We start from the raw sequence: 12,423 nt of genomic DNA on the forward strand, positions 1-12,423 counted from the left end.
ATGTGTCCCCAAGCACCATCTCCAGACTGTGGGACCGTTACCAGCAACATGGATCAACACGTGACCTCCCTAGATCCGGTCGACCACGGGTCACTACCCCCGGGCAGGACCGCTACATCCGGGTACGCCACCTTCGGGAACGATTGACTACTGCCACCTCCACAGCCGCAGCAATACCAGGTTTGTGCAGGATATCCGACCAGACCGTACGGAACCGCCTACGTGAGGTAGGAATTCGTGCCAGACGTCCAGTTCGAGGTGTCATCTTAACACCACAACACCGTCGACTCCGACTGCAGTGGTGCCAGATTCATCGACAATGGCCTCAACTGCGATGGAGACAGGTGTGGTTCAGTGACGAGTCCCGATTTCTGCTCCGACGTCATGATGGAAGATGTCGCGTGTATAGGCGTCGTGGTGAACGTTATGCGGCAAACTGCGTGCAGGAAGTGGACAGATTTGGCGGGGGTAGTGTCATGGTGTGGGCAGCCATCTCACACACTGGCAGAACTGACCTGGTCCACGTGCAGGGCAACCTGAATGCACAGGGCTACATTGACCAGATCCTCCGGCCACACATCGTTCCAGTTATGGCCAACGCCAACGCAGTGTTCCAACATGACAACGCCAGGCCTCACACAGCACGTCTCACAACGGCTTTCCTACAGAACAACAACATTAATGTCCTTCCTTGGCCATCGATATCACCGGATTTGAACCCAATTGAGCATCTATGGGACGAGTTGGACCGACACCTCCGACAGCGACAACCACAGCCCCAGACCCTGCCCGAGCTGGCAGCAGCCTTGCAGGCCGAGTGGGCCACCATCCCCCGGGACGTCATCCGTACTCTGGTTGCTTCAATGGGCAGGCAGTGCCAGGCAGTTGTCAACACACGTGGAGGCCACACCCGGTATTGACTCCAGATGACCTTGACCTTGGTGGTGTGTCCTATCACTTACTCACAATGGACTAGAGTGAATTGTGAACAATCCTCCAACATTTGGTAATTATCAGACTCACCATTCAATAATTAAATCAATTCTCCAAATGTTACGACAATGTGGTTTTGCGTTTCTTCTTTTGAAGAGTATATTTTTTTTTTTTTTTTTTTTTTTTTTAACGACACCACTAGAGCACATTGATTTATTAATCATCGGCTATTAGATGTCAAACAGTTGGTAATTTTTACATTTGGTCTTAGAGAGGAAACCCGCTCCATTGTTTTCATGGGATCTTTTATATGCACCATCCCACAGACAGGATAGTACATACCACAACCTTTGATATATACCAGTTGTAGTACACTGGATGGAACGAGAAATAGCCTAATGAACCCATAAAATGGGGATAGATCCAAGAATGACTGCACATCAAGCGAGTGCTCTACCACTGGGCTACGTCCCTCCACTAAGTTGAAAGCGTCCGACAGGTTGTTTGTCACAATACAACACCTGTTACTTAATGCTACTTACCGGCCTCGGTGGCGTCGTGGTTAGCCATCGGTCTACAGGCTGGTAGGTACTGGGTTCGGATCCCAGTCGAGGCATGTTTTTTTTAATCCAGATACCGACTCCAAACCCTGAGTGAGTGCTCCGCAAGGCTCAATGTGTAGGTGTAAACCACTTGCACCGACCAGTGATCCATAACTGGTTCAACAAAGGCCATGGTTTGTGCTATCCTGCCTGTGGGAAGCGCAAATAAAAGATCCCTTGCTGCCTGTCATAAAAGAGTAGCCTATGTGGCAACAGCGGGTTTCCTCTCAAAATCTGTGTGGTCCTTAACCATATGTCTTACGCCATATAACCGTAAATAAAATGTGTTGAGTGCGTCGTTAAATAAAACATTTCTTTCTTTAATGCTACTTATTGCTTATTAAATATAGCACCCATTTTTATTTTGAGTATCAAAATATAGACCAACTGGTTTGCGTTTCACTATATTATTGTGCCTTGATTTTCGTTTTACCCAACCACCCCCCCCTCCCCCGTTCCCTTAGTTATTTTATGCTGTTTAAACCAAAATTAAATAAAGATAATTTTTGTGAAAATTATTTTATGCATAAAAGTTAAATAAGTAGCCGAAATTGGAAAAGGGTTTTTGTTGTTTTTATCAAATATTAAAAAAAAGAGAAGAAAGACAAAAACTAGAAAGAAAAGAAAAAAAGAAAGCTGAAATTATATAAAAATCTCAACAACAAAAAAATCATCTCAGATTTACTCACCACAAAATGTTGTTTTAAAATTCCACAGAATGTGCGACCCCACGTAGAAACTGCACCTCCAGTTGTACCGGTCGCCCCCGGAGAGTTTATAACATTATCAAGCTGCATGTGTCAACTACCCAATATTTTTGGCTTTAATCTGTAGCCTCAACTTCCTGACTTGAACAGCGTGACCTCTGCAACCTGTACATAGCAACATGTAGATAGCAGTTATTGATTACAGTTATAAACGGCTTAGATAGACAGGGTGAATTTTTTTTTTTTTTAAAGAAAACAAAAAAGAAGAAAAATAAATTATATTGTCAAACCAGTGGATTTACAAGAAGTTAAAATAGATTTTTCTCTGTGGTTATGCAGGCACATAGGAACTGGGGGGGGGGGGGGGGGAGCAGGGGAGCCGTGCTCTACTCGAGGCCGAAAATGTAAACCTTTTTGTTTACTCTATATAATTTTTTATAGAAAAAAATCTGGCTTGTGCCTATCACTAGACTGTACCCTCCACTAGAGATTAGATTGTCCCCCCCCCCCACCCATCCCCCGATCCAGATATTATTCCTATGGACCTGCTATATTCATGGTAATAATCCACTTGAGGTGCCCTCTGCTGTAGAATCAATCCACCAACCCCCTCCCATAAATACTGTTGAACCAAATAAATACCCATTGCCAGTAATCAGGGGTGGGAATTGGTGAACTGTAAAAAAAAAAAGAGGAAATCTAGAGGGGTCCGGGGCATGCAGCCCCCCCCCCCCCCCACCCACCTGCAAATGAAACAAAATAAGAAATGCAGCGCATTTAGATTCATAACGACATAACAATGTAATGTGATGTGTAATATCATCATTTAGGACAGTTTTACGATATCGCTGTGCTAAGATAGCTTCTACCAATTTGTTTTTTCCCCCCACGGAAAGGACGATTAAAATGTGAGGAAACACAATGTTCCACGAGAGTAAAAACATGGATCCAAGGAGAATTCCCACCCCTGAGTAATGTTAATATTTTGTAATAAAACTGATGTAAGTAGCTTATCAACACATCCAGGAAGTAGGTGTATCAAGTGTGGCAACCCATACTTAGTGTATCTTCATGAAAATGGTTCAACAAGCTCACATATACAATGCTATTACACACACACACACACACACACACACACACACTGGACACACATAATTCATGCATCCACATACAAAATTCAGCATACACACATACTAATACATGCATACACATACATGTTGGTGCACGTTCTCACACACACACACACACACACACACACACACACAATTCATGCATCCACATACAAAATTCAGCATACGCACATACTAATACATGCATACACATGTTGGTGCACGTTCTCACACACACACACACACACATGCATATGTGCACAGATACATTGCACACACAAATTCAGCATACACACACACACATTAATACATGCATACACATATAATATATTAGTGCACACACACACACGCGCGCGCACGCACGCAAACGAATACACACACACATGTACACATACACACGCACATACACACACACACACTCAAACACACACACAAATACACACACAAACACACACATACACACAGACACACACATGCACACAAAGAAATGTAAATACAGAGAAGTCGAACATTTGATAAAGTATTTATTTACAAGATGATAACCATGACATGAAAGCATATATTTTTGTAGACCAAACATAAAAGCTTATATAAATATATATACACACATCAATAAAATGAACCAAATTGTATATATATATATATATATACCTACAATAAAAAAGACTTACACAATGAAGAGTAAAAGTATAAACTGACTAAATTAACTAAGTGGCGTGTAACAAGTATCAACATTTTCATGTGTATAACGACAAAACCATAATCTGATATCACTTGTATCTCTGCACAAGATAGAAGAAAAAGGAAATGTTTTGCTTTGCGATGCATTCTGCACAAGAGAGAGTCGAAAGGATGTTTTAGGCAAAGTCGTGATTGCTTCCATGATTCCACCCTCAGTGGCACAGTGGCTAAGCCATCAGACTACAGGCTGGTAGGTACAAGGTTCGCAGCCCGGTACCGGCTCCAATCCAGAGCGAGTTCTTAAGGGCTCTATGGGTAGATGTAAGGTCACTACACCCTCTTCTCTCTCACTAACCAACTAACAACTAACCCATTGTCCTGGACAGACCGCCCAGATAGCTGAGGTGTGTGCCCAGGGTACGTGCTTAAACCTTAATTGGATATAAGCATGAAAATAAGTTGAAATCAATCAATCATGATTCCACTATCAGATGCTCATCCTTATACATAAAATATACACTATATGGTGGAGTAATGTGGGGTGAGCTGCAGGGAGTTTGGGTTGGGGTGGGGGTGTTTGCTTCCATGATCCACTATCATTGTTATTATACATAAAATATACACTATATGGTGGAGTAATGTGGGGTGAGGTGCAGGGAGTTTGGGTTGGGGTGGGGGTGATTGCTTCCATGATCCACTATCATTGTTATTATACATAAAATATACACTATATGGTGGAGTAATGTGGGGTGAGCTGCAGGGAGTTTGGGTTGGGGTGGGGGTGATTGCTTCCATGATCCACTATCATTGTTATTATACATAAAATATACACTATATGGTGGAGTAATGTGGGGTGAGCTGCAGGGAGTTTGGGTTGGGGTGGGGGTGATTGCTTCCATGATCCACTATCATTGTTATTATACATAAAATATACACTATATGGTGGAGTAATGTGGGGTGAGGTGCAGGGAGTTTGGGTTGGGGTGGGGGTGATTGCTTCCATGATCCACTATCATTGTTATTATACATAAAATATTACTATATGGTGTGAAGAGGTGGAGGTGGGGGTGGAAGGCAGTGAGGGTGGAGAGGGTTTAGGTTGGGGGGGGGGGGGGGGGGGTGTGTGGATGAAGATGGATTAAAGCCTGTCAGTTATGACGACTTAAATTATGCAAATACAAATGTCGAGAAAAATATTCTTGTCAAAATAGGGAAATTTTTTATGTATACTTTTAAAAGGTGATTGTGAAGGATGGAAAAAATTAATACTAAAAAAAACAAAATTGAGGACTTTTTACCCTTATGAAGATTGGCCCATAATGATTGTTTCAAATAAAGAAGAAGACATGTTCAACAATAGTTTTGCCAATCACTGATTATTACTGAATACTGTTAATAAAAATATATATATAATAATGCTAAATCAGTTGCCTACTGTACTTGCGTTACCAATGGCAACAGTAAAAGAACCCACTAGCGAGAGTCTAGTGCATTTCATACAGAATACAACATTGTTAATTTACCAGTGTGAAATATCATTAAATCATAATCAGAACTAGTGTAATCAGGTCTAAAGTCATGGCTTTCAGGGAAAAAAGAGAAAAGTTTTAACATTTAAAAAAATCTTTAAAATAAATTGACGTCTCTTAGCTTAAAATCACAAAATGGTAGCAATTAATTATCTATTTCATATCAACACCTAAAACAATAATTTTATTATTATCTCACATTCAGCGTTTCTTTTGTTGATTAGCGTATTTCATGATCACATTCCAACATACATAATAATTTTTTATCAAGTTTTATAACAATTCATAGTAAGAAACGGAAAACAAGAATTGCACAAACACATACAGTAGTAAGAAATGGTATAAAAACATTGCACATACACATACAGTACATGTTCTGAGGTATACTTTGAAACTTAATATTTTAAAAATAATTATTTCTACTGGTAATTATACTTGCATGATAAGTTTAATACCATAGTATATACACGTAGTACCAAACTTTATAAATACAAATGCTTTAACTATTTCCGGGCATCAAAAACATTTGCTAGCCTGTATTGGAACTCAGTCTGTTGTGAATATTTATATAATGTACCTGTAAGTAATTTGTGCTGTTTGAATGAAACATGATTTCTGCTAAATCATCAGAACAATCCTGCTGAATTTCTTTCTGCAGTCTTTAAAGACACATTCCACAAACTGAAGTCAGTGACTAGAAGGCTGTTCAATTATGCACATTTCTTTTCTTTGATCAGCAGGAAAAGCTTCCAACTATTTGAAACAGATTTGCAAAAGTATTCCGTTTCATTGTCCATCTCCCTACTGAAAAAGTTCATTTCTATACCTTCGGCAGAAATGAGACACAGTAACATGCAAACATTTTGTCTTTATTCTTTAAGGCTTGCAATTCGGAGTACAATATTCAAATATTTATATTAAAGGTGCATCCTCCAGTTTTCCTGTGACCATTGTTCCATTACCTGGATGCGTTCATGTAAATCTGGCAGTGTGTAAATACGGTGTTCACCATACAGACACTCTCAAAAGAGGATCACCACTGGCATGTTTAACTGTTCATGGTGTTCAAAATGGCAATGAGACCATCTATGCTGCATTAGAAGTTGTTCAACAAGTACGAAGAGCAAAATGTCGGAATAACACATTGTACTCTTTATTGGGAATACAGAGTAACAGTAAAATAGATTTAAACCTTACAGCTGATAGGTAATAATTTTATTATAAAGCTACTCTTTAAATGATGGGAAGATGGGACTGGAGTTTTTAAGACTACAGTTGTGTTTACAGTTCATAACTTGTATTATAATGTTACACTTTAAATGATGGGACTGGAGTTTTTAAGACTACAGTTGTTTACAGTTCATAAATTTAGTATACAGTTACCCTTTAAATGATGGGACTGGAGTTTTTAAGACTACAGTTGTGCGTTTACAGTTCATAAATTGTATTATAACAGTACACTTTAAATAATGGGACTGGAATTTTTAAGACTACAGTTGTGTTTACAGTTCATAAATTTAGTATACAGTTACCCTTTAAATAATGGGACTGGAGTTTTTAAGGCTACAGTTGTGTGTTTTCAGTTACAGCAGTAAAATATGTTAGGCGGCACTGAGACTGCAACAATTACATTTAACTCGAAGACATCATTCAGCTGAGATCAGCAGTATTCGTGTTATTGTGGAAGAAAACTTGAAGCACATTGATGACTGTTCAAACAAGCTGGAATGCACAAGTTTTATTTAGGGTTTTTTATTCTTCAACATCTTCTGACTGAAGCATACCATCTGTATGAAATGATGGCAGTCCAGGCCAATATGCAACATCTTCTGTTACTCTGGAATGGATGGATGAATGAATGAAACGATGGATGGATGGATGGATGGATGGATGGATGAATGAATGAATGAATGAATGAATGAATGAATGAATGAATGAATGAATGAATGAATGAATGAATGAATGAATGAAAGAATGAATGAATGAATGCATGCATGAATGAAAGAAAGAATGGATGTTTAACAACACCCCAGCATGATGTTATTCTAGAAGAAAACCTGAATCACAATATGGCTGATAAGACAATCCGGCTCACAAACATTAATTTTTATTAATTATTCAACATCTTCCATCCGAAGTGTATCGTCTGTATGACACGATGTCTATCCGGGCCAATATTCAACTCCTTATTGTCGTTCTGAAAGAACACATGCCCAATATGGACCCATTTCCATGATGTGGTGACTGTTCAGGAAAACCGTGCTCACATGAATGTTTGACAAGGGTTTTCTCTATTAATGGGAGTTTGCCTTGTTCATTAGTGTTTTCTCCGTTTGTCAAAATGTTTTCTCCATTTGTAAGAATGTTTTTACTTTTTGTCAAAATGTTTCAGTTTGTCAGAATGTTTTCTCTGTTCTGAAAGAAAATTTTCTAACTGAAAATGATGTTTGAAAATGAAGATAACTTGGATAATTTTCCTATTACCTGAATACTGAACCTGACTTTGAACCTAAAGCCTTTCTTTGGGTATTTCAATAGATTGAAAACAAAAGTAACGAGGAATTACAGATAATCCGTAATTCTGAGTATGGATTGGGTTATTGTATTTATTACCCATAGTGTAAATAGTTTAGAAACTTAACTTTAAACTTCTTACATGACACAAACTATATAATAAAGTCTGAGAAAACTGATGATGTCACGAAAGAAAGCAATGACGTCAAAAGCTATCTTTAGGAACATCCACTGCTGTTTGTAAAATCTCATCAACGAGAGACTTGACAGTCGAGGAAACCGATGACATCACCAAACTAACGTCATGACGTCAGCGGGGAAAGATAGCTTCTATCTTTACTTAGAAAAAGATAGAAAATATATTCACCTGCATCTCACTGCCCATATGGGTAATAAAAATCCATACTGCAGGCGTTTAGTTTTCTTCAAGAACACTTTCCCCATTAATGTGAGTGAGGGACCTGCCTACAATGGGCGGTACTAGTCGGGGTTCAAGTGGCACTGTTTAAAGTCTAACTAGCACAACTAAACTGCACTGCCAACCACAACTCATAATACTCTTGGAGGATAAAACCGTGCATTTCACAAGTCAGTATGTTATTTCTAGCTCATACACTTATAGACTGAACCTTGTAATGAAAATAATTTCTGTGATGGGATGGACACCAACACCTCGATAGCATGTCAAGAGTGTTTTCTTTGTGATGGGATGGACACTGGTATGTCAGAGAGTTTTCTTTGTGATGGGATGGACTCGTCAGCATTTCAAATTGTGTTTTCTTCATGACGGGTAAGACTCGTCAGCATATCAGAGTATTTTCTTTGCGATAGGATGGACATGGCATGTTCGTCTGCTTGTTTTTTTGTGATGGGATGGACACTGTGACCTCATTAGCAGGTTAAAGTTTTTTCCTTGTTCTTGAAGAACATCTTGTCAGCATGTCTAGTGTTTTATTTGTGATGGGATGGACACTGTGATCTCATTAGCAGGTCAGCGTGTTTTCCTTGTTCTTGAAGAACATCTTTCCGCTGAATGACATCATCCCCGTCACCTGGTGGAGTCTGAGGAATCCCGCCTGACCCCCGGACGCCAGCCACATGCAGCTCATCATGTTCGGGTTGAGGGAAATCTGAAACACAGTATACACAGTTTGGTTTTTATTACACATCTTGGTACATATCAAAGTGATACGTCCCACTGGAACGCCAATCGATTGGCGCAATACAACCTTACAGGAACGTACACCAAACCAGTTGAGTGATATAAATTAAGATCTATTATGGGTAATAAATAGGATATTAAACGAGCTACCATTTCATATCATAAAGCTCGTGAAAACTGAAAATTATTTCACTTGGGACATAAACATGATTCAAAATGGAAGCTTGTTTAACATCCTATAATTAATGAATCAGTTAATCATAGAAGGAGGAGGAAATGGTTTATTTAATGATGCACCCAACACATTTTATTTATGGTTATATATGGCATCAGACATATGGTTAAGGACCAAATAGATATTGAGGGAGGAAACCCGCTGTCGCCACTTCATGGGCTACTCTTTTTCGATTAGCAGCAAGGGATCTTTTATATGCAACATCCCATAGACAAGATAGCACATACCACAGCCTTTGATGTACCAGTCGTGGTGCACTGGCTGGAGCGGGAAATAGCCCAATGGGCCCACCGATGGGGATCGATGCTAAACTGATTGCGCATCAAGTGAGCGCTGTACCACTGGGCAACGTCTCGCCCCCAGTTAATGATAGAAGATCACCAACGAGAGAAATCTAAAACAGTAACATACATTGGTTTTTAACCTTTCAGTTACTGATAGAAGATCACCAACGAGAGAAATCTAAAACAGTAACATACATTGGTTTTTAACCTTTCAGTTAATGATAGAAGATCACCAACGAGAGAAATCTAAAACAGTAACATACATTGGTTTTTAACCTTTCAGTTACTGATAGAAGATCACCAACGAGAGAAATCTAAAACAGTAACATACATTGGTTTCTAACCTTTCAGTTAATGATAGAAGATCACCAACGAGAGAAATCTAAAACAGTAACATACATTGGTTTTTAACCTTTCAGTTACTGATAGAAGATCACCAACGAGAGAAATCTAAAACAGTAACATACATTGGTTTTTAACCTTTCAGTTAATGATAGAAGATCACCAACGAGAGAAATCTAAAACAGTAACATACATTGGTTTTTAACCTTTCAGTTAATGATAGAAGATCACCAACGAGAGAAATCTAAAACAGTAACATACATTGGTTTTTAACCTTTCAGTTAATGATAGAAGATCACCAACGAGAGAAATCTAAAACAGTAACATACATTGGTTTTTAACCTTTCAGTTAAAGACGGAATATCATCAGAAAGCAGGGCAAGTTTTGGTGGCGGAAACCTTTCGTCAAATTATCTGTTAAAACTTCAGAACATTGTTGAAAGCAAGTTAGTTACAACAAAATATCAATTATTACATGAAATTATTTCGCCCAATTAAAATAAAAATTTGCTAATAGTTTTTAAAATTTGTAGTTGGTAAGATGAGCTGTTTTGTTTAACGACACCACTAGAGCACATTGATTTATTCATCATTAGCTATTGGATGTCAAACATTTGGTAGTTTTAACTTGTGGTCTTCAGAGAAAACATGTACACTTTTCTATTAGTAACAAGGTCTCTTTTATATGCACTTTTCAACATACAGGACAGCACATACCACAACCTTTGACATACCAGTCGTGGGGCCCTGGTTGGGATAGAAGAAAACCAAATCAGAGAATGGGTCCACTGAGTTGGGTTTTTTGACCCTATCATGCAAGCACCTCGGTCTATTTTGAGCTCAATCTACAGTATTCTGGGAAATTCTAACCAATCAACTGTTGGGATGCTTGGGTAAAATGCCATAGGTTAGAGGTCAGGCTAAAGAATTAAAAGCAAGGAATGTTTATACCTTGTGGACTGCTTGCATGGGATACCTGGACAACTTCTCTGAAGGCATTGAGAGGTAGGTAGCTGCTATTTTGTCTGCCTTCAGTTGAGAATCCTGCAAGACAAACATTAAACTAGTCCATAATTAGAGCACATTGTTATGAAGTCAGATATTGGCAGCAGGACGAAAGCAGTAGAAAATAGTGTTTGGAAATGGTCTGAATTTCAACACTGCTTTTCGGTTGTACTTGGTTTGCACTAACTGATCAACTCTCAAGAATACAACCAGAATGTATATCCATTTTGGAAGTATGTATTTAATTTCATATTCACAGGGATGAACCCTACAAATGTTGCCGATTTCACCTTCAGTAACTATTCAATATCGGTTTCCTCCAATATGTATAAACACCACACACACCCCCCCCCCCCCCCCCAAACAGATATCACAGGTATTTACCATCTGAACATAAATCTTGCATATATTTTCTATATCAAGGAATTTAACACAGGGCTAACTCTGGGCGTGTATAAAATTTCACCAAATTATCTATTTAACTACAAAAAATACAGAAACCCACCACTATTTTCCAAAAAATATCAATCATTACATGAAATGTTTTCGCCAAATTAAAATGAAATTTGCCAGCTGTTTAAAATTCTCAATTGTCTAATTTGGCGAGTGGTAGAGCTAGCCCTGTAACATCCCTTGTAAGGTGATAAAAATGACAGGAAGAAGGTGAAGAACAAGAAGATGAAACAGGGAGTCAACCTGTTACAGGATATTCAAATTAAAGTCTATCTGTCTTTGTGAGAGAAAACACAAATCCTGCATACCATTTCTCTATCAATGAATTCCACATCACAAGTCGACACCATGTTCGAATAATTAGTAGGGAAACTCTCTTCGGATTGGTCGTCATCGGCAGATTTCTTCCTCAACTCAACATTGTAGATTGTCTGGAATATGAGAGATTAAAACAGGTAATATTAAAAATATCACAATCACAATGTTTTAATGACACACTCAACACATTTTATTTATGGTTATATGGCGTCAGACATATGGTTTAGGACCACAAAGATATTGAGAGAGGAAATCCGCTGTCGCCACTTCATGGGCTACTCTTTTCGATTAGCAGCAAGGGATCTTTTATATGTACTATCTCATAGACAGGATAGTACATACCACAGCCTCTGTTACACCAGTTGTGAAGCACTGGCTGGAACGAGAAATAGCCCAATGGGTCCACTGATGGGGATCGATCCTAGACAGACCGTGCATCAAGCGAACACTTTACCAAAGGGATACATCACACTCCCTCTGCAGAATTAAATGTATCTCCTACTATGAATACATTTGGTAAATAAAGAAATTATTTGGGATGCAACATTC

The 12,423-nt window shown here is 38.8% G+C and overlaps 1 protein-coding gene across 1 annotated transcript in view; it reads right to left on the reverse strand.

Moving 5' to 3' along the window:
- Positions 1 to 5,710: 5,710 nt before the first annotated feature.
- LOC121377267 overlaps positions 5,711 to 12,423 on the reverse strand; it is a 34,479-nt gene continuing 27,766 nt past the window's right edge. The window contains exons 17-19 of the mRNA XM_041505196.1: positions 11,865 to 11,987; positions 11,050 to 11,142; positions 5,711 to 9,205 (exon numbers count right to left, since the gene is read on the reverse strand). Of these exons, the coding sequence (XP_041361130.1) occupies positions 9,059 to 9,205; positions 11,050 to 11,142; positions 11,865 to 11,987 (363 nt within the window). The 3' untranslated portion in view covers positions 5,711 to 9,058. The remainder of the gene's footprint in view (positions 9,206 to 11,049; positions 11,143 to 11,864; positions 11,988 to 12,423) is intronic.

Source organism: Gigantopelta aegis, chromosome 7 (genome assembly GCF_016097555.1).
Source record: "Gigantopelta aegis isolate Gae_Host chromosome 7, Gae_host_genome, whole genome shotgun sequence".
In the NCBI taxonomy this organism is placed as follows: domain Eukaryota; kingdom Metazoa; phylum Mollusca; class Gastropoda; order Neomphalida; family Peltospiridae; genus Gigantopelta; species Gigantopelta aegis.